This window comes from Narcine bancroftii, chromosome 4 (genome assembly GCF_036971445.1).
Source record: "Narcine bancroftii isolate sNarBan1 chromosome 4, sNarBan1.hap1, whole genome shotgun sequence".
NCBI classification, from domain to species: Eukaryota; Metazoa; Chordata; class Chondrichthyes; order Torpediniformes; family Narcinidae; genus Narcine; species Narcine bancroftii.
In genome coordinates this window covers 126,987,048-127,010,943 of record NC_091472.1, presented here as the reverse complement: position 1 = coordinate 127,010,943, position 23,896 = coordinate 126,987,048, and the positions used below count along the sequence as shown (strand labels likewise).

The following is a 23,896-nucleotide window of genomic DNA, read 5'->3' as shown; positions in this document are numbered from 1 at the left end:
ACTGCTAACTTGCTCTCCTCTTTCCTCTCCCTCCCTTTCCAGTTCTCCTCCTTCACTTAGCTTTCCCTTCATCTAACCATTCCTCCTCTCCTTGATGGTTGGCTACTGGGAGGTCTCTGACACTGGAGCCAAGGTGCTCAGTAAAGCCTTCTCCCAATCTCTGCCCAGTCTCTCTGATGTAGTGAAGGCCACAAAGGGAGCACCAGATCCAGTAAATCAGTCCTGTGGATACACATGTGAAGTGTTGCCTCACTTGAAAGGCCTGTTTGGGGCCCCGGACCATGGTGAAGGGGGAAGTGTGGGTGCAAGTGTTGCACCTCCTGCGACCACAGGGGAAGGTGCTGGGGAGTGGGGGGAGATTGGTGGGGAGGGATGAATGCATGAGGGAGTCACAGAAGGAATGGTCTGTACGGAAGGCAGAGAGGGGAGGAGAGAGGAAGATGTGTCTGTGTGTCTGGTAGTGGGATCCTATTGCTAGTGCCGGAAATTCCGGCATATAATGTGTTGGATGTGGAGGCTGGTGGGGTGGTAGGTGAGGATAAGGGAGATTTTATGCTTGTTGTGTCTGGGGCAGGGGCGCCAGGGCAGATGAGTGGGAAATGGAGGAGATGCGGGTGAGGGCTTGTGGTGGAGGGGAAGCCACATTTGTGGAAGAAGGCAGACATTTCAGAAGATCTGAAATGGAAGACTTCATCTTGGGAACAGATGCAACGGAGAAATTGAGAGAAGGGGATAGAATCCTTGCAGGGACAGGGTGTGAGGATGTGTAGTCAAGTTAGTTGTGGGTGTCAAGTGGGCTTGTAATATATATCATGCATTCATCCCTCCCCACCAATCTCCTGAGATGGAGACAGAGAGATCCAGGAAGGGGAGAGTGTTGTTGGAGATGGACCAGATGAGTTTGAGATCAGGGTGGAAGTTGGCCAGAAAGTGGATGAAGTTGACAAGCTCATTGCAGGTGGATGAGACATAAGAAGTGATAGGAGGTATCAAACTTGGAATAAATAGATTAAATGATAGTATTATTGATTTCCATGGAGACTAATTTTTTCTTCCTAAGAATTTTACTTTGTTTATATACAGATTTTCCACACCAGCTTACTTTTATATTGAGCCAATTAAATTCAAAAGACCCAGATTTAACTTATTGTCCATGCTATACTTCACTTAAATTATTTCGAGTTGTCCTATTAACTTTGGCTATAATAAAATAATTATCAGCCTGTCTGATGTTCCATCTAATGTACCCTCGATAAAAGAAATCCTTCAAAATCATAAAGAAGGGTTATTACATAGTTACTATACATTGATGTTGCGACAAACTGCAGTCACAGAAGAAATACATGTAGGTTCATACGTGTGATTCTTCAGCTTGAAAAATCTTTTGACTTGCATTCTAGACATCCTGAATAATTCAACATTCATAAAAAAACCTAGCAATGAGATAATGTTAAATATAATCAAGGTCAAATTTCATCCTGTATAAAAATAGACGGAACAAATATACAAAAAGCAGTAATTAATCAGAAGTTATCCCATACCACATTTTCCATAGTCCTCCAATCCAGCAGTCTTGATATCAACCTTGTGAATCTGGCACAGAATATGGTTCATTTCAACGTAGATGTCTTCCCGCTGGCTAGCAGTTAATCCTGGCAATGTTGGGTCCTTAAATATCCTTCCTGGGCAGTACTCCATTAGATAAAAGGAAGTCCCAAGAACACTGGGCAAAAAAGGAGAAAAACACCTTTATGCATTTGATACTCAAGTGTACATGTATTGTAAGAAATAACTAGGTGACAGGGTAACATATAGATTCCAGAATAAAATGACTTTTGAATAAATAATAACTAAAATTTTGAGAATTTACAATCTGAATTGGAGTAGAATCTAAATTGGGTTCATCTTATGATTAAAGATCATGCCAAAATTATTCTCACAAAAATCTGCAAATCAACATTATCTGCATTAGTTTATTTCTGTACAAGCTTCTGAAATTCCCTCATTATTCTGGGAACCCTCAATTTGATCTGTTTCCTCATTGTTCTTCAATTTTTCTCATTCCTTTTGCAATTTTGAACAAATGTAGAGTATTGCTACGATGTAGAAATAGCAGCACTTCCGTTACAGAAAAAAATGCATTTCCTTTCACGTCAGGGTTAGAGTTCAAGCTATGCCAACCTTGTGTGTACTGAAAATGAAAGACATTCCTGCACAATGGCCTCTTTAGATTAAAAAACTATATTCTCAAAACATCCAAATTACTAAGCAGTGGCGTGCTATTATTTCCAGTTTCTAGAACCACCATGAGAAAGAATAAAATGCTCTTTCAAAATTACACACCCAGACATGATCCAGTGGCCATACAACTATCGTATTGTACACATTCCACATACTTTTGGAATGTTGCATGTCCAGAAAAAAAGCAGCCCAGATATGTATTCAGCAGCTCTAATTTGGTTATCTCAGATCAATTTGGTCATGCACCCACTGCAATAATGGATTTCTCCAGAGAACACATGGGAGCATTCATTTAGATTTTAGTTTCTCTCCTCTGTACAATGTTCATTTAGGATAAACCTCCCTTTACTGTATCTTAACCACATCATGGTCTCTTTTTTTTTCCAATCTGCTGCACCAGTTATGTTTTTAGCATGTTGGTGAAACTAAAGAATTAATACTAAATCTTGCTTTAGTATTCACAAGTACTTGGAATGTTTTGTCTACTGATTTCAGTGAAGCATCTTTGCACTTTCTTCAATGGGTTGGTTAAATGTTGCTATGCAAGATCAAATCGCAGTTTTAAATATCCAATTTCTGCACGGTAAGGTGGTAAGCTTTCTTACTAGTGGATCAACGACAATATCTTGACCCTGATCTCAGCTTCCATAGCTATTTATTTTTCCCACCCCAAATGTGTTATTCCTATTGGGAATTATAATAATACTGATACACACATTTATGCATTGCATATGTTACATCTTAACCTTTCTACCTGGGATCTTCACAAAGGGCAATGATCCTAGGCACAGGAACTCCCACAGCTCCAAGAGCCTTCATCACCCTGAAAGGACAGAGAAATGAAAATGAAACCACCTTTTTATTCAACAGCAATTAAATGTACCTATCCTCTGCAAATTCATATTTTATCTCTTCCTCCTCCTAAAAGTGCATGCCTAATGTCCAACATGTTGAAAGCTTCAGTCTTGATAGCATGGTATGAGTCCTCAGAGGGAGCAATCCAGTCAGTTCCATTTCCCAATTCTTTCTATGTAATGCTGCAAATAATTTTCTCTATCAAGTATCTGTCCAATTCTCCTTGAAAAGTATTGATTGAATTTGTTACCACCATTCTAGGCAATGAGTTCCAGATCACAATTTCCAGCAACGTTAAAAAGGTTTTCCTCATTTCAACTTGGTTCATTTGTTAATGATAACATGTTCTCTCTATCCATTTTGACTAAATCCTTAATGGTTCTGAACAATTCTGCCAAATGATCCCTTAAACTTTGTCCCATTGAAAACATTCCCAGCTTTCCAAGCTACATAAAATACAGGGCATCAGCTTTTCTGTAATCTCTCAAAGGGATTTACATTCTTCCTGTTAGGCAATACCCAAACTGGGGGAAATTCTGCCATATTTTAACTTTTAGCCTCTGTTTAAGAAGTCCAGGATCCCATGTGCTTTTCTTGCGCACCTCCTTCCTCATAGGACTGGAAACATCCTTCTAGAAATTCTCCCCCCATGTTACTTTGTACAGTATTACTGCTCCAATCCTGATTAAGATAGTTAAAGACTTGCATAATCATTATGATGTTTGGCAGTAGGAGGCCTCACAGCTACAACCAACTGTGACTTATATTAGTACCTGGGAGTTGGAAATAAGGGTCAACGAGGCCAATAACAGTTGCAATGCCAACTTTATAAAAGTGAACAAAATTGGCACAGATGGAAAAGAACCCGTTGTGGTGGCTCGTTGAAGTGCAGTTCGAACTGACTCAGAAAGTTGAAGGTGAATTACTGATGTCAGCAAACAGGAAGGCTCTGACTGTGGGCCGGAAGGTGACATCATTTCTGCCCTATGGCGCTCAGGGATTGCTAGGAGAAATGTTTAAAATGTGTGCATGTGTGAACAAGTAAACAGTTCTCCAAATGGATGGCACTCGAGTCAGACTCCTCCTTTCTCTTGCTGCGACATGACTACATTGGTGACCCTGACGGACCCAACGGATTTTGGACACAGCATGGACAACGCGGCTTTGCAAAATGCAGTCTCCCTCAAACTGCCTTCCTTCTGGACGACTCAGCCAGTGAGCAGGTTTAAACAAGCTGAGGCATAGTTCCAAATCAGGTAGATAGTTGCAGATGCCACCCAGTACGATTATGTGGTGAGTGTCCTCGACCAGGAGACGGCAGGTCATGCGATCAATTTCCTGCATCAGCTAATGATGAGTACGAAGCACTTAAAGCCCTCTTCTGCAAGACATTTGGTCTCTCCTGCCACGAATGAGCCGTGCAGTTCCTGCACATTGAAGGCCAAGATGAGCGAGCACCATCAGCTTTAATGAGTGACATGTTGGTGCTGACAGATGGCCATAAGCCCTGCCTACTCTTTGAACAAAGTTTTCTACAGCAAATGCCCAAAGACATCCGCTTCATGCTAGCTGACGAGGATTTCAACAACCGCTGCAGAGTGGCCACCCACCCAGACAGGAGATGCAGCTACATATGAGAAGCAACCCAAAGGCCCAGGCTCCACACACCCCAGCAGCGAGGCGAAACACACCCTCAAATAGGGATGACACCAGAGCAGATTCTTGGTGTTTACCACCAACGGTGGGGTTCCGGAGCGTGCTGTTGCCGACCTCCATCTGTGCTTCTGGGAAACGCCAAAGCCGGTCACCGTAACAGCCTACTCTATGTCTGGGACAAGCACTCCGGGCGCAAGTTCCTGGTGGACACCGGAGCCAAAAATCAGTGTCCTCTCTCCTTCAGGTCATGTTTTGTGAAAGAGAAAGGCAGGGCAAGTACTGACAACAGTGCCATCTGCACGTACGGTACTTGAACCATACCCCTGTGGTTTGGAGCCAACAAGTTCACTTGGACATTCACATTGGCTGCGGTATCCCAACCATTGCTTGGAGCAGATTTCCTCAGAGCCCACTCACTGCTGGCTGACTTGAAGGGGGACGGTTAGTAGATACCAGGACTTCCAGACATTCTTCCTGGCGGAGGCCAACCTGCCCACACTGCACCTGGACTCCGTAACAAATTTGGGGAACAAATTTGCAAGAGTTCTCGCAGAGCTTACAGACATCATAACGCCACAGTTCTCTTTGGTAAAACCCAAGGATGGCGTGTCACATCACATCCTTATGCAGGGACAATCACTCCATGTCCAGGCCCACAGACTGCCACCTGACAAGCTCCACCGTGCAAAAGAGGAGTTTTGGAAGATGGAGCAGATGGGAATTGTGCGCAGGTCTGACAGCCCATTGGGCCTCCCCGCTTCACAAGGTGCCTAAGTCAGCAGGAGGATGGAGACCGTGTAGTTATTACAGAAGGCTGAATGACGTCACCACTGTGGACTGCTACCCTGTACCCCATGTACTGGATTTCACTGCCAACCAGCATGGCACTTGCATTTTCTCAAAGATAGACCTCGTACGCAGGTACCACCAAATCTTGGTGCACCCGGATGACGTACCAAAGACAGCTCTGATCACGCTGTTCAGACTCTTCGAGTTTCTCAGAACGCCGTTTGGTCCAAAAAACCCAGCACAAACATTCCAATAGTTGATGGACGTGGTGGGGTGAGTTATTCAGTTACTTGGACAACATATTCATCGCCAGCCGCTCCCGCAAGGAACACCTACAACACCTGCGTCTGCTCTGCCTGTACGATTTCGGCCTCGCAATAAACCCCACCAAGTGCCAATTCGGGTCGTCCACATAGACTTCTTAGCACACCACATCAACCACCACGGTGTCGTCCCATTGCTGGCAAAGGTGAAAGCCATCTGCCAATTTGACAGACCCGACAAAGTTAAGGGTCTACAAGAGTTTGTGGGGATGGCGAACTTTTACTGCCACTTTTTACCTTCGGTAGCCTGCATCATGCAACCCGTTTGGTCTCACGTCTGGCAAGACCAAGAAGATCATGTGGATACAAGAGATGGCAATGGCATTTGAGAATACCAAGGACACCCTGGCGAATGCCACGCTCCTGGTCCACCCCCAAGTAGGTGTACCGACCACCCTCACGGTGGACGCCTCTGTCTTGGTGGTGGGTGGCATCCTGGAACAGCTCATCAATGGAAGCTCCTGGCGTCCTTCAGCCAGCACCTTTGGCCCATGGACGACAAATAAAGCACCTTCAACAGGAAGCAGTTAGCCCTGTACCTGGCTGTCCAGCACTTTTGGTATTTCCTCAAAGCAAGAGAGTTCACTGTCTTCAATGACCACAAGCCCCTAACCTTCACCAAAGCGTTGCACCCATGGTTGGCCCACGAACAATGTCATCTTTCCTATATGTCCCGGAGTTTACCACCGTGATAAGACATATCTCCAGGAAGAGCAACGCATTTGCCGACGCACTGTCACGCGCCTTCATGCAAGTGATGCATTCCCTATCTCTGGGGGTGGACTACATGGCACTAGCTGAAGCTCAGCACCAGAACACTGAGATCTCACCACACAGGACTTCGCATGGAGGACATTGCCATCAAAGCAGGAGGTCCAATGCTCCTTTGCGATGTATCCACAGGTCAGCCTTAGTCCATCATCCCGGCCATTTGGAGGGGCTGCATTTTTGACACCCTGCACAGTTGAGGCCACCCCTCCATCCGGGTGACCATTCCGCTTATTCTGATAAGTTCACGTGGCATGGCCTCTGAAAGCATGTCAGGCACTGGGCCAAAACATACACAGACTGCCAAAATGCCAAGGTACAACAGCATGTGAAACCCTTCAACCCATCACAGCGGAGGTTCGAGCATGGGCATGTAGACATTGTTGACCCCCTACCAGTGTCAAGGGGATCGAAGTACCTGTTCACCATGGTGGACAGGTTCATGAGATTACCAGAGGCAATTTCCCAAGCAGATGCCTCCATAGAGTTATGTGCCAGGGCCCTCGTTTCCACCTGAGTGGTGCGTTTCAGCCTTTCGGCCTACATCACCTCGGACAGGGGTCCGCAATTCACATCCGCACTGTGGACTGCACTGTTGCACCTGCTGGGAACACAGCTCCACCACACAACAGTCTACCACCCGCAGTCGAATGGCCTGGTCGAACACTTCCACAGGCACTTAAGGGCCGCCCTGATGGCACCACTCCGCAACCAGACTGGGTAGACGAACTACCTTGGGTGCTGCTTGGCATATGAACGGCCTCCAAAGAGGACGAAGTCTTCATTGGCAGAGCTGGTATGCAGCGCCCCACTCATGGTGCCTGGAGAGTTTGTGCCCAGAGCTCAAGGGCAGGAAGATGCGCTATCGGAGGTCCTCAACAAACTGCATGAGCGGCTTAGTAAACTGGCCCCGATTCCAATGTCCCACCATGGCACTACGGCACTCTTTGTGTCTAAGGACTTACAGTGCTGTGAGTACATCTTTGTCCAGAGAGATGCGTACAGACTGCCCCTACAGCATCCCTACGAGGGACCGTTCAAGGTGGTATGCCACAGTTGCACGACTTGCATCCTGGACATCAGTAGCCACGAAGAGACATTCACCATCGACCACCTCAAACAGCACACCTGGACCTCAACCAACCAGAGCAGGCACATTGTTTCGCCTCCAATCGCCGGTTCTGGGGGGTGGGGGTCATGTGGCGGCTCACCCAAGTGCAGTTTGAACCGGCTCAGAAAGTTGCGGGTGAACCGCTGATTGGAGGGCTGTGAGTGCGGGGTGAACTGTGGGCCAGAAGGTGCTGTCATTTCTGCCCCACAGCACGCGGGGGTTCCTAGGAGGAATGTTTAAAAATGTGTGCGTGTGTGAACAAATAAACAGTTTTCCAACTGGACACCATTCGAGTCAGACTCCTTCTTTCTCTCGCGGTGACACAGCACGACTACACTGTGATCTTTGTGAGGCTCAGTAATACACAATAATCATTCAGTAAGCATTAAGACCATGCACTGAAAGGTTCTTTCTTAATAAAGTGGATGGCACAAGGATGATGCAATTCTAATAGTAGAGAGCAAGCGAGCTGAGGTGGCAAGTGAATGAAGAGCAAAGAGACACCCTCCTGCAATTTTACTCACAACACACCTGTATTCTCTTTCTACCGCGTGTGCTGAATGCAGCAATTTTCCAGGTGGTTTCTTTCTCAGGACCAGCTGGTGGACACCATTCTGCACATGATATGTTGGATTGGATTGGCCATGACTGAAAGTACGGAGGACCAGTGGCTCTGGAATCAGATTGTTTAATACATTAAATAAATAATCAATATGTTAATTCCCATCATAGCAACATTAATAACCAACATATTTCTTCATATTAACATGGTGTACTGCCAAATTACCATGATGGGCCATAAGGCATCAGGGTGAAAGTTCTCTTGCCAGTATCAGCATGGCTGCTTTCCAAGATGCAGTTTTATTCAATCTGCTATCTTGTGAAGATAATGTTGTTACATTCATTGAAACCTGCAGGTTTCCTTTCCACAAATCCTAAGATTTCTTCTGGTTTGGAGACGAACAAAACCCATGATAAACAACCTCCTTGTCCTTAGGTCAGACTATTTTATCTCTCTCCCAATACCACATCCCCATTTACAGTCTCCAAGGGTGAAGATCCACCTGTTGCCCTATCCAAAACATTGATTCCAGCAGTCATGCCAGCCAATGTCTATAGCCATACTCAAATAACTAGCATCCTCCAAATGTCACTTGCAGGTGTGCCACTGACAATCCAATGACAAATGATGTGCTGCTAGTGAGTGATGGACATTTACAGCCAAAATAATGCTGTCCAAATGACGTGAGATTAAAATGCAAGATGAACCTACTCCCATTCTCTAGCCAAACATGCTGAGGTCAAGGTACTAATCCTTGTGATGCTCCAAGAGGCTGAAGGACCTCATGAGACATTGATGGATCATAAGTGAAGAGGGTTAGTACCTTAAGTTCCTGGGAGTGGATATTTCAGATGACCTCTCCTAGAGCCAACACTGAGGTAATTGTGAATAAGGTACACCAATGTCTATACATGCTAAGAAGTCTGAAGAGATTTTACATACTTTTTCAAACTTCTCCGGGTATACTATTGGAAAGCATACTGACTGGCTGCACCATGGCCTGGTTTGGTCATTAGGAATGCAGAAGGCTGAAAACATGGTCAAGTACATCACAGGCTCCAACCTCCCATTCATTGAAGTCATCTATGTGAGGTGCTGCTTCAAGAAAGCAGCCAACAGCACAAAGGACCATCACCCTGGTCACAACCTCTTCTTGCTGCTATCTTTAGGAAGTAGGTACAGAAGTCTGAAGTTCAACATCTCTCGGTTCAGGAACAGTTTTTTTCCCCTCCCAAAAGCCTCTCAGGCTCTTGATTATCCCCTTAATATCCTAATCATAAACTATTCTGGTATCACACACAAAAAAAGTGTTAACACTATTGAAAAACCACTTTTTTCTCTTGCACTAATTGTAATTGTGAGCATTTGTTATCTAACATTAGTATTTATTATCTCTTTCTGGATTGGGATAAGTTAGTGTATAGCAATGGTGTTTTTTTAATATAAAATACCTGTTTGCAGCAAGTAAGGATTTTGGTGATTATATACGATGTATTTATCATTATGCTCCTAGGGTGCTTCAGACATCAATGCTGGGACTCCAGCTATTTATACCCTTTATCACAGATTTGGGTGAGGGGACCAATTGCAAAAGAGTGCCCCATGAATTCATCAGATTGATTCCTGGGATATAGGAATAAAATGGATTGGACCTGGACTCTCTTTAACTTGGAAAAATGAGAGATATTTCATTGACATATCAACATTCTATTTGGTTTGTTAAGATCTGTGTTGGGTGTCCAGAACTGGGAGTCAAAGTCTCAAATAAGGGATTTGCCATTCAGGACTGAGATGAGAAGTAATTTTTACATCTAGTGGACAGTGAAACTTTGAAATTCTCTACTCTAGAGCACTGTGGGGGCTTTTTGAAATTTTAATAGCTTCAGGATCAATAGATTTTTATATATCAAGAATATCCAAGAATATGTGGTTAGTGTAAAAATAAACAAAATTAAAAATCACCCATGATGATCTTACTAAATGGTAGAGAATTTTTATTCATATGCTCTTTTTATTTCTTATGTTACTGTATTCTAAGACAGCTGAGATCATTGTTCCTGGAGGGTGAACAACATACCTTCTGAAACTATCCCCAGAGTGGTTTGGAGATACTTCTTTAGATTGGCTGTAGGAATTTCCATGCCTTTACGAACAGCCTGTGTCCCGTGGACGTAGCCATGCAGTGGGAACCCCAGTATTAATTCCATCTCCTGAATAGCTGTAGCTACATTTACAACCTAGAAATTTAAATGAAACATCTTTCTCATTTTGTTGTCCAGCTGTTGACTCCATGTATTTCATAACCCAACTTAATATCAATCCAATTATACTCTCATGGAGCTCAGCAGGGTCCTCGTGAGTTAAAGAAACAGATGGTGCACTATTCAGGTCAAAAAGATCCTGGATTTGATTCTTGGGCAGAGAAGCTGTTGAATTCAGTTTCTCTGGGTGGAATGGACTATGGTGGAAAAAGTATAAATGTGGACAGTGCAAGTGACCTATGTACCAGAGGCATGAGAAAAGGAAAAATACCATCAAATTATGAGGGAGAAGAGGTAATTAATATCTGCAAAACCAACTGCATCTCTCCAGTTATTAACCCACTGCAGGCTACAACTCTCTATGATACCTTAATGGTGCTGATCCCAAGCTCAGCTGCCGGTTTCAAGTTTTCTCCAAGGTCGTCTAGGAAAACCGACTCTTCAGGACAGACCTTCAATCGTTCCAAACAGCGTTTGAAAATCTCAGGGTTCGGTTTGGAAACTCCTTCCCGGCATGACTCAACAATCTGCAATATCATGAAGAAACTTTTTTAAATATGAAGCTAAGAGAAACACAAAAACTGTCAATGCTGAAATCTTGGGCAAACAATAAGATATTGGAGGAACTCAGCAGGTCAGACAGCATCCATGGGTAAAAATGATCAGTCAACGAGACTTGACCAACATCTAATTATTTAGTGAAATTAAAGGATTGACCCTAAAACCAATTTAATTTCTGCATACTTTATTTACAATTTGTGCACTTGACTTAGTTCTACCTTATGATCAGTGGCAAAATCTCTGATGAACTATACATATAACAGAAATCAAATTGAGCAATGCATGATTATAAAACAACTCAGGACTGTTTAAAGGAAAGTAATAGAATCTTTTGTTCATTGATTATTAGTTGTGCAAATGCTAACAGGAAAACAAATCAGTCTTTCAAATGCCAAGTACCATAAATTCTATTCATTTCTCATTGCAAAAATTAGTTGTATATTGTTCACTTATTTGCACAAGAAGGAACTTGATAAAAATATTATGATACTACATCTTAATTATCTTGTGCAATGACACAAACAACCAGGCCCTATACACACAATATGCAATTCCTGCCCTCAAACATTTATATAATCTTGACTCAATTCCAAGATTATCCTCCACCACACCATACATTGTCAAATCAGCCAAAGCTCCAAGGATTCTAAATTAATCAAAAAAACTTTGGAAATCTGAAATATGAACAGAAAACATTGGAAACACTCAGCAGGTCAAACAGTATTTTTGGAAAAAGAACCAGAGTTAATGCTTCATGCCAGAGATCTTTCATCAGAACTGAAAGATCTAAGTTGTAGGTGATTAAGTTGCAGAGCAGGGTAGAGTAGGTTGGGGTGTGGACAGAGGGAGGATAGAACAAAGGAAGCGGCCAGGTCAAATGAGTTAGTGGGAATAAGTTGAGAGTGATGATGCTTCTTTGTTTGCATTAATTGTTGCTAATAGCAGGACTGGAGGATATGTCCTACAGGTCAGGCTGAGCCAACAGATAAGAACAAGAACGAATATCACAGATGTACAATTTACAACAGAATTGACCAATTCTGATATAGACAAAGAATGTGAGTTATCTGAAGTTGAAGAATTCAGTACCGAGTCTGGAAGGTTGCCATGTCTTGTGACAGAGGATGAGGTGTAGTTTCAGAAGCTGGAGCTCAGCTTTGTTATAAGAGTGCAGAAAGTCACAGATGGATAGGTCATTGTGAGAGTGAGATGAAGTTGGCAATTGATTGGAAATTCACTGCTGTGTAGGTTGCTTAGTGGGCCATGACCATGGGACAAGTTTGGTGTGGCTTGAGTTTGTTGAGATTGGGTAGGCGGTTGTGGTTTGGTTAAGTGGGGCAGGTGTCGGGGAGGTCACATGATGGTGAGAGTCTAGGAGGTTGCAGATCCTAGGAGCTCCCAGAACTAGACCAGAAACATTAAAAATCTAAAATCCTGGACAAAAAAGAAATAATAAATCCTGTCTGAATACAAGAAGATGAGGAAGCTTCAATCAACAAAAAAAGCAAAAATACAGTGAGGTAATGGACGGCCCGACAAAGATCCAAGGCAAGTGGAGGTGCCAACCGCAGAGCCATCGAGGAGGTCACAACCACCCAACCCCCCCTCCCCAACCTCACCACCAACAGGAGTTCCACAAACAGGCTGTGCCTGGAGTGGAGGAACGTTCCCAAGTGGCAGAGAAGGCAGTAAGAACCTTGGAGCAGGTGAACAGGAGCGAGGGAGGTCAGCTGTCTCTCCCTCACAGCTTGTGAGTTCATGAACCAAGCAGTGGTCTCCCCGACGGCCGGGGTCCGCTAACGTGCGTCAAGTCAGGAAACAGCGGGCTCGAGTGGAGCCAGCGTGAGCTCGGGACTAACGAGCTCCGAAAAAGATGCAGAGGAGGTCGACCGGGACAGCGATCACAGCAAGTGTGAGGGTCGATGCATCAGATGAGGGTTGGCGGGGCAAACATGATGGCGGTAATGGCAGCAGTCGAGTGTGTGAGGAACCCAACCACAAGGCCAGGAGAAACTGAAAGGCCGAGCTGCTACAGAAAAGGGAGGAGGAGGACCTGGAGCCCTCCTTAAGAGACATTTTACAGACTCTGACCCAAATGGAAAATAGGTTGGAGAAGAACTAAGTGAAGTCCTAGAGAAAATCACAGGTAAACGATCCCTGCAGGACCCAGAGTTGTTCTTGTTGGGAAACATAATAGACATATGGCTTACAATGAAGCTGTCCAAATTTCAAATCCAATTTCTGTTAATCGCATTGGCAGTGGCCAGGAAATACATTGTGGCAACTTGGAAGTCTGACTCTCGTTTTAGTATAGAATAATGGAACAAGGAAATGCAAAGCTGCGTTCCCCCGGAGAAAATAACTTATAACCTGAGAAACAAATATGGTACCTTTCGTAAGATCTGGCAGCCATACATGTACTACATAAGCACATGGCGGTGATTGGTTTCCCCGTTCCTTGCTGTGGCTTTCTCTCTCTTGCACTGATCTCGATCAAGGAAAGTCAGAAATAAATATTAGCCCAGAGGCCGACAATCCCTGCCCCTTATTTATTTTCCTGGTGTTAAAGTTTTGTTGTTGCTCGAAGTTTGAGTGAGTAGTCTTGTTTTAAGCCATCACTCATTTTTCATCAACTTAACCTATCATAGATACTGCCTTTGTCCTTTTCATCTGACCCACTAGTGTCTATTCAACTTTCAATCATTTTCCTTACCTCTTTTTCCAAATTCTAATGAAGATCTCTGATCTGAAACATTAGCTCTGTTTCTCCTTTCACAGATAATGCCTGATTTCTGAGGGTTACCCAATTTTCATTTTTATTTTTATCATTAAGGATCGTATCTCACCACAATTACTTGTCTCTCCATCATCTTGATCAAGTGAGCCTCTCTTACAATGGTTTGCAATTTTTTAAAGCTCTTGTAAATTATTTGTGCCTTTATTTTAATTCTGCAGATGTTTGAACTCCAACTTGAACAGCTGGTCTTCTATTTCTGCAAAATGCATCTCCTTTTCCTCTGAGCACCTAATAGAAGACATTGGGCCCTTGACTTGTGGTCATACAGGCTCTTTCTTCTGGTTAAACAAGCTTATCATTGTGTAAATGTTGCCATGGAAATTCAAAATGCAGCTGTTCACCAAATTCTCTGGAAGGTTCAATGCTGCACTTCAGAAAATTAAGCAGACTCCATTTCCTGTGAACAAGAACCTTCTTGTTCTTCGTGATCAAACCTTTCTCCACTGATCTTTTGTTCATTTTCATCTATTCCAACTTGATGGGTGAACTAAATTCACTTTCAATTGGCTGTGAAACACTCTACAGCCAATCATGAAGATAGTCCCCCTACAACTTATAAAGTGAGCCTGAGATTCCCTTTCTTTTGCCAAGTCGTGCCATGTGAATATCAGAATACCAGCATGCTCAGTTTACCACACCAGCAAGTTCTAATTGCTTCTATGCAAAACACAGAAAATACGTATCATTCATTCAGGTGCCCTGCCATTCAGCATGGGTGATCGTGTCTCTCCATCCATCACTATCTCTGACCCTCCAAATTGTAGATGCTGCCTCCCCTGTTCTCCTTCGGTAAAGGCTCCATCTTTGAGCTGAGACCGTAGTCGATGTTGAGCTCATGATTATATAAGGGAAAAAAATACTGAAATGGTCTCCCGTTGCCTTCTTCAGTTGCAGTGTCCATACTGGACCAGTAACCCTGGCCATTGATCTGCAGATTCATCTGCCCAGCATTTTTAGTTTTACAACCATAAATTCCAATTTGTAGAATCAGCTTGTAAAAACCATCCACCATCTGCAATCCATGGATTCACGTGACACTGAGTGGGAGGCTAAAAAGGTACTACACCTTGCCCAAGGGTGACCTGTAGGCTATCGGACAGAAGGAGCGCCTTACACCTCCTTTTGCTGAGCAATTGTGCAGCACTGACAGCGATATATACCATAATGTAAATGAGCCCTCCTGCTGCTGCTTGATAAATTGTACTTACCACATCAAAAAGGTTTTTCTCCAAGGGCAAGAAACTCTGGCCTTTAAACCAAAAGTTATTAGTCAGCACAGCAGTTTGCAGTCCCTCTGCCCTGATACACTGAATTGCTTCCCTCATCATAGAGCAGGTCTGATTACTCAAGTAATTTGTCATTTCTAATAAAAGAGATTGGACTGGATCGGATGTTTGAACCTGTGCAAGGAAAAGGGAGATAGTTAGCACTTTGAAAAGTGGGAAAGAATGTACAAGTAAAAATTAAAAGAAGCAGTAAAACCAGAAAAAGACCATTTTTTTTTATTCAAGAACGGTGAGACCATGAATGATAGTTGGATAGGATCAGCAAATGTTAAGTGAATTTTGAAAATCTGAAATATAAATTGTTAATAGGCATCATCAATTCTAGTTTCTCCCTGTTAATATTTCAAGTCAATAATCTTTCATCAGAATTGACATTAGGGCCATCGATCAGAAGCATCAACTTCACAGGTGTTGCCTGACGAGTAACTTCACTTTATATTTCAGATTTATAGCATCTGCATATTTTGCTGATGATGATACCATTGGGGCCACATGCTCTGCTAACCCTTTTAAAAAATTTCACTGGAATTCAGCATGGCGCTATGTTACTGCCCATGACCAACTACAACCTCTTCAGGGAGAACGGAGTTTCTTTTTGTTGTTTTGCTTTAAGTTAGAGTAATACTTACAGAGTAATGCTTTTTGCTGCACATTTTTACAAACTCCTCAATCGTAACTTCCCCCCGCATGCACTGGTCCCATGCAATGCGTCTCTCTCCAGATAACAAATCCTGCCAGAATGATCCAGCCTGTAGGCCATTCTGCCGCTTCCACTCTGAAGAATGGAAAGGATGAAGGATATGGACTATACAATAATGAAGAGGTCCAAGCTAGAAAACATGTCAGTTATTGTTTTTAAAAGACTACTTTAACTAAAGATTGCCAGAAGTGACAAGTGTATTTCTCGATAGTTTTAAGTGTATTCATTCCACCCACTTTTCCATGGATCACATTTATCCCTCCAGCAATTTTGGTCCCTACAAACACTCAAGAATACTGCTCCTCAAATAACAAAGGCTGAAATAAGTGTGGCAGGATCACCCATGTGTCCTCTGTCCTTCCTGAAAAGGTGCTGAAGCCTGTCAACACTTTGAGAGCTGCTCCCAGCATATCATCTCCTTTACGTGCCTATCCCTCCACTCGAACAACTAATTCTGCTCTCTTAAACTTTCACATTTGGCAAACTCCAAAATAGCAAAATTATTTTGCCTTTTCTCTGTGCCAACTGATCTCTCTCTGCAACTGTGTAATTTGATATTGTGTCATACTTGTACTATGTATGAGACATCTACTTTTCTGTCACTAAATAACCTCCATCACTGCATTTTTGACACATGACATTGAACTTGACCTGAAAAATAAATGGCAAATTCCTCTTCTTTTCTATGTCTCTGCTTCTAATCATTTTAAAAATGGTCTGAAAGAGGAAGCATAATACATTCTGGATACCGTAGTTTATCTGATATACTAGAAGGTAGATTTATTTGTTAGGTATGCACATCACCACCCAAGTCTTTTTCCTGCAAGTTTTCACCACACAACAGTTACTGGTTGGAGCATAGCTCTAGTAAAATGCCAAATATAAATCTGGACAGCAATGGCTTTTAGGCAATTCCACCACAAGATTTATCATAGTTATGCCCAATGTAAATGAAGAAAATAAATTGCAGATAATAGAAATCCAAAATAAAAAGAGAAAATGCTGGAACTATTTAATATTTTCTGTTTTATTCCAATGATCAAAAAGATTACAATACATTAATAACAGAACATTGACCCAACTGAACTCATCCAACCAAAAATAATTCATCTTTAGAATTCTCAACCCTGAAGGGCTATGGAGGATGAGTTCACTAAAAATAGATTTCTCATGTTCAGAGAGTCAATGGACATAGGAATAGCACAAATAAATGTGTTTGGGGTGGAGATAAGCAGTGATCTTAATAAATGGAAATGCAACCACAAAGGGCCAAATGGCCTATATAATTGCTTTCATTTCTTATAATTTCTAATTTTTCACATTGGAAATAATTCAGACCAGTAAATTAATACAGATTATCAGAGGAATCCCAGCAATCTCATTTCCCCACCTATTTCCCTTTCAATTATTCTCTTGTCACATACCTATTAATTCCCCATGATTCTCCAGCCACCATTTATAATAGCCAATTAATCTACCATTCAGTGCATCTCTGGGATGCTGGATAAAACCAAAACATGCAGGATAAATCCAAGTGGTCATGTGAGAACATGCAGACTCAGGATCCAAGTCAGGATCATAAGATCGCTTGAAGAGTGAGGCAGCCACACTACTATTCTTTCCACTTCAAACCCCTTCCAGTTCACTCTCTGTTTTTTAAACAAGTCTCTTACTTTTACTCATTGAAAATTCCAAATATTAAGTTTTACAAGGGGTCCTCAATGATTTTGCATGGCCTCTTCAGACAATAATCCTGGTAGATCACATCAGTGGAGGGAGGGCGACTCCAGTCATCCTCTGCCACTCTTATGGTCCTGTGGATTGACCTCCGATCTATTTCTCTGCAGTTGGAATAGAGGCAAGCCATACCGTAGGACCTTATTACCACCAAGTCTGCACCAACTATGAAGTAACCCTCTACACTCACCTCACTTTATTCTCTTCCTCAAGATCTGCCACACACCTCGACACAAAGGGAAATTTACAGTGGTCAATTAACCTATTGTTAAATCCATCTTTGGAATGCAGGAGGAAACTGGAGCACCGAGAAGAAATCATTGTGGTGGCAGGGAGAACATGCAAACTCCATGTATTTAAAACAACTAAGATTGCTTCATCCCAGGGAATATGCTTTCTACATGTTGAATTCATTCATTCATTTGGGAAATAGTAGGGGTGTTATCCACTCTCCACACAGCACCTTTCAGCAGCTCCTGACAGAAAAGAGATACAGGAGTATCCGAGCCAGCACCACCAGCTGAGGAACAGCTTCTTCCCATGAAGAGTGAGAATGCTGAATGATCAAAGGAACTGCTCACACTAACCATCCAAGACTCTCATATTCATGAAACTTTATTTATTTGTATATATGAATTCTTGTCCTGCATATGTATGTGTGTTATGTTGGGTTTGTATGTCTGCATGTTTTACACCAAGGATCAGGTTGTTTTGGGAAATTGGGAAATGGTAGGGGGTGTTATCATTTGGCTCCTGGCTATTTCTGATTGATTGGCATAGTTACTTGTGAATATGCTGTTCAACAATTTCTGCAAAAATTAGAAGTTACACTGTTCTGATTATTTGAGAAACAAAGATATTTGTGCACTAGATTGGGTGGAGTGGAAGACTGATTTTAAGCAATAGGAGTTGGAGCTGTGAGGAAAAAAATGCTTGGAAAGCAGGTGTTTGGTATGGAATATTATCAGGGTGTACTTGTGCAATAAGATGACAAGAGACTTGATTTGAACCCATTTACCATCTTGAATAAAAAGCAAATAAAAAATTCCACACATCGGCCTCACCAGAAGCAAACTTGAATGGAGAAGGAGTCAGAACTCCACCCATGTCAAATATTACAGCCTTGTACTGTCGAGAGATGGAATGTTTCCGTCGTGATGCAGCCCACACTGGCAAGCGTTGGCAATGTGACGTAACCTTGCATGTTTTAGCCAAGTAATACTGGAGAGCACGATAAATTCCACAGACAAACATGGTGGTGGGTGCTCCTGTCGAAAGAAACAGAGATCACAAGATGTGTTCACAGAATCACAGATAAGAAGCCTGATGATCCTGAAATTATAAATTTTGAAATAATGTAATAATGCTTTCTCAAAGATTTTTTAATCCTGACATTTTACAGGAATTTATGTCACTGACAGATTAAAGAAATATTTAAGACTTGAGAAGTCTTCCTGGCACTGAACTGAGACATGGCTTCATATTTTTAAGGTACTACATACTGTACCTGAAACATTAACTTTGTTTCTCTCCCTGTAGACAATGACTGACCGACTGAATTTTGAGTAATCTCTAAGCATTTCTAGAAATTCAACTTCCAAGCATCTGTTGAGGTATTTTTTTTTTGCTATTTGTTCCTTTATTTATTATGAAAGAAATAAGACTAGGATGGTGAAATGTCCAATAAAACTCCATTCCAGATGGGGTAAAGCAATGGGCCTGAGATTTAGGTTCAGTCGCAACTTGAGGTTGTGATGCACTAACACCTGGCTCAGCACGCCAGTAATATATTAATATTGAGTCAAAAACCACCAAGTCTAAAGATCAGAGGATCACCAAACACTTTTTCCCATTCCTCTGAAATTAGGCAAATGCTCATAGAAAGATATAGCGCAGGAGATAATACAGCAAATTGTGTCCATAAATCCTGCTTCTCAGCTCTTGGTTTCCCACCCTGAAGTTCATCCAGTATTATTTAATTACAGTGAGGGTACCCATTCAGGCTCTCATTTATTTTTCTCCTCCCTAATCCTTCCACCAGTCAACTAATTCTACACCAACTAATTACTGACTGCTCTACCAAGGGAACTAGACAATTTCTGTTTGACCCCCTCTGGGCCTCTCAATCTTAGTCTCTTTCTTGCAAAGAAAAAACCATCAGAACAGTCATTCATAATAACTGTAATACTCTAGTCCCATCAACATCCTCACAAGCTCTCTGCTGCTATTCCATCCTTTCTGTATTGTGTTGAGAATTCCCCATTGGCAATATATGTACAATTCCAGTTAACCTCCCCATGTTTGTTTTCTATGGAATGATTCTAACCTGATTTTTTAATTTGCAGCTCTGGGTTCTGCAAGGCTGAGAACCTGCTTGTTTTTAGAATCAGCAGACATAAGCTAAATTCCACCGAGGGGCCAGAGATGCTGTTATCTGAAGAAAGGACATCTGTGTACCAAGAACATTTAATTTTCCTGCTTGTTTTGGTCACAGACTATCAGAGGCCTAGCCTTGATGCATAATAAACCATTGTATTCAAAGTGATAAGCTGAAAATTATGTTATTCGATAGAAGCCTAAAATGCTAGCTTGCTCACTTATCTTTCTTGCTGTGCTGGGAATAGGTGCTTGGGTAAACAGTTTTTGGGTAATATAAGCCATGGTCCCGCTGCTGAAGTTAGAGACTATCCGAGAGGTGGCAACATCTCTCAGCAAGAAGAACTTTTAGAGTCCAGCCAACGTCCTGGTCAGGGGAAGTGGAGAAGCTGCTACCGGCGCTCTGACAACCTACTACAAGTGTGCAGTCGTTGCCTCGCTTCGGCAGTTGGGACCAGTCCAATCGTTGATAAGTATAGTTGGGAAGGGCTTGCATATTGAAGTGTGAAATCAGCTTTTGAATTTGTAATAAACATTTGTATAATCTGAACTGCTCTCGGTGTCTGTGTCTATTTTCTTTCGGTAGCTCAAACACTGTGACCAATCTAAAACAAACAAAATGAGAGGTATAAGTTTACCCAAGACAATCAATAATGACATTTCCTTAATATAGCTCAAAGTTCAAACTTCAAAGTTCTGCTACTTTCAGAAATTTGTAAACATGTACTCTCAAAATTATTCCGCTAAACATCGTAGAATCCTACCATTTACTGGCCTCGTACACCAGCCATAAATTGGAGGAACACACCTAATAGCCCTTCTGGGTACTCTCCAACCAGATGTCCCTGTAAGGATTCTATTCCTTTCTCTCAATTCCTCTGTCGCAATTTCTCCCAGAATGAGGTCTTCCTTTCCAGATCATCCGAGATGTCCTCCTTCTTCAAAAATACATGGCTCCCCTTCTACTACCATTAATTCAGCCCTTACCTGCATCTTGTATATTTCCTGCACATCTGCCCTGATCCCCTCCACCCATTGTAATATCTTCTACAATTTCTGCCACCTACAACATGATCCCACCCACCACCAGATATCTTTCCCTCTCCTCCACCCCACCTTCCGCACAGACCGCTTCATCTGTGACTCACTCCACGATTCCCTCGAACTTGCATCCTTTCCCATTAATTACTCCCTTGGTACGTACCCCTGTGGCTCCAGGAAATGCTACACTTGTGCCCACACCTCCTCCCTCACCATCATTTGGGGCCGCGAACTGTCGCTCCAAATAAAGCAACACTTCACTTGTGAATTCGCAGAGATCATTCATTGCCTCCAGTGCTCCCATTGTGGCGTCCTCTACTTCAAAGAGACTGGACACAAATAGGTGATTGTTTCGTTGAGCACCTTAGCTCTTTCCACTGCAATAATGAGGTCCTCCCAGAGGCTAACCATTTAAATTCCAAGTCCCATTCCCACACTGACATGTTTATCCATGGCCTATATCGAAGCCACCAGCAAATTGGAGGAACACCTAATATTCCATCTGGTGACTTTCCAACCAGATGGCATTAACATTGATATCTTTTAGGCCCATCCTGTCTCTCTCTCTCTCTTTCCCTATCCCTGTTTCTTTCCCTTTCCCTCTCCATTCAGATACACCAGTGGTTCTCAAACTTTTTCTTTCCACTCACATACCACTTTAAGTATTCCCTATGCCATAGGTGCTCTGTGATTAGTAAGGGATTGCTTAAGATGGTATAGACAGCCGCTTTTTTTGGTTGTCTGCACCCACTGTACTCACTACGATGCTACTGCACATGTACAAGTCCTCGCAAAGCCTGCTAGTTGAAAAAGGAGACTGAGCTTGGTTGGTGGCAGATGCCATTTCCAGGGGCTCCTGTTGTTGAATTGTTGAATTTAACAGTAAAGCATTCGTTAGAGGTTGCTGTTTTGTGTTGCCTGATTATTCAATGCATCAACAGGTGGTATGTGGGTGGAAAGAAAAAGTTTGAAAACCACTGTTTTCTTTCTTTGGCTTGGCTTCGCGGACGAAGATTTATGGAGGGGGTAAAAAGTCCACGTCAGCTGCAGGCTCGTTTGTGGCTGACAAGTCCGATGCGGGACAGGCAGACACGATTGCAGCGGTTGCAGGGGAAAATTGGTTGGTTGGGGTTGGGTGTTGGGTTTTTCCTCCTTTGCCTTTTGTCAGTGAGGTGGGCTCTGCGGTCTTCTTCAAAGGAGGTTGCTGCCCGCCAAACTGTGAGGCGCCAAGATGCACGGTTTGAGGCGTTATCAGCCCACTGGCGGTGGTCAATGTGGCAGGCACCAAGAGATTTCTTTAGGCAGTCCTTGTACCTTTTCTTTGGTGCACCTCTGTCACGGTGGCCAGTGGAGAGCTCGCCATATAACACGATCTTGGGAAGGCGATGGTCCTCCATTCTGGAGACGTGACCCATCCAGCGCAGCTGGATCTTCAGCAGCGTGGACTCGATGCTGTCGACCTCTGCCATCTCGAGTACTTCGACGTTAGGGGTGTAAGCGCTCCAATGGATGTTGAGGATGGAGCGGAGACAACGCTGGTGGAAGCGTTCTAGGAGCCGTAGGTGGTGCCGGTAGAGGACCCATGATTCGGAGCCGAACAGGAGTGTGGGTATGACAACGGCTCTGTATACGCTTATCTTTGTGAGGTTTTTCAGTTGGTTGTTTTTCCAGACTCTTTTGTGTAGTCTTCCAAAGGCGCTATTTGCCTTGGCGAGTCTGTTGTCTATCTCATTGTCGATCCTTGCATCTGATGAAATGGTGCAGCCGAGATAGGTAAACTGGTTGACCGTTTTGAGTTTTGTGTGCCCGATGGAGATGTGGGGGGGCTGGTAATCATGGTGGGGAGCTGGCTGATGGAGGACCTCAGTTTTCTTCAGGCTGACTTCCAGGCCAAACATTTTGGCAGTTTCCGCAAAGCAGGACGTCAAGCGCTGAAGAGCTGGCTCTGAATGGGCAACTAAAGCGGCATCGTCTGCAAAGAGTAGTTCACGGACAAGTTTCTCTTGTGTCTTGGTGTGAGCTTGCAGGCGCCTCAGATTGAAGAGACTGCCATCCGTGCGGTACCGGATGTAAACAGCGTCTTCATTGGGGTCTTTCATGGCTTGGTTCAGCATCATGCTGAAGAAGATTGAAAAAAGGGTTGGTGCGAGAACACAGCCTTGCTTCACGCCATTGTTAATGGAGAAGGGTTCAGAGAGCTCATTGCTGTATCTGACCCGACCTTGTTGGTTTTCGTGCAGTTGGATAATCATGTTGAGGAACTTTGGGGGACATCCGATGCGCTCTAGTATTTGCCAAAGCCCTTTCCTGCTCACGGTGTCGAAGGCTTTGGTGAGGTCAACAAAGGTGATGTAGAGTCCTTTGTTTTGTTCTCTGCACTTTTCTTGGAGCTGTCTGAGGGCAAAGACCATGTCAGTGGTTCCTCTGTTTGCGCGAAAGCCGCACTGTGATTCTGGGAGAATATTCTCGGCGACACTAGGTATTATTCTATTTAGGAGAATCCTAGCGAAGATTTTGCCTGCAATGGAGAGCAACGTGATTCCCCTGTAGTTTGAGCAGTCTGATTTCTCGCCTTTGTTTTTGTACAGGGTGATGATGGTGGCATCACGAAGATCCTGAGGCAGTTTACCTTGGTCCCAACAAAGCTTGAAAAACTCATGCAGTTTGGCATGCAGAGTTTTGCCGCCAGCCTTCCAGACTTCTGGGGGGATTCCATCCATACCTGCTGCTTTGCCACTTTTCAGTTGTTCGATTGCCTTATATGTCTCATCCAGGGTGGGAACCTCATCCAGCTCTAGCCTTAGGGGCTGTTGAGGGAGCTGGAGCAGGGCG

General features: G+C 43.3%; 1 protein-coding gene across 8 annotated transcripts in view; it reads right to left on the bottom strand.

Annotated features, from left to right (window-relative positions):
* acad11 (acyl-CoA dehydrogenase family, member 11) overlaps positions 1–23,896 on the bottom strand; it is a 63,296-nt gene that overhangs the window by 37,981 nt on the left and 1,419 nt on the right. For 4 of the 8 annotated variants that reach the window (XM_069932770.1, XM_069932773.1, XM_069932774.1 and 1 more), the window contains exons 2-10: positions 20,439–20,628; positions 18,712–18,915; positions 15,840–15,985; positions 15,133–15,324; positions 10,935–11,093; positions 10,383–10,542; positions 8,275–8,416; positions 2,996–3,064; positions 1,542–1,723 (exon numbers count right to left, since the gene is read on the bottom strand). In XM_069932770.1, coding sequence (XP_069788871.1) covers positions 1,542–1,723; positions 2,996–3,064; positions 8,275–8,416; positions 10,383–10,542; positions 10,935–11,093; positions 15,133–15,324; positions 15,840–15,985; positions 18,712–18,915; positions 20,439–20,559 — 1,375 coding nt within the window. In that variant the 5' untranslated portion in view covers positions 20,560–20,628. The other 4 variants (XM_069932771.1, XM_069932772.1, XM_069932777.1 and 1 more) reach the window with 4 other exon arrangements.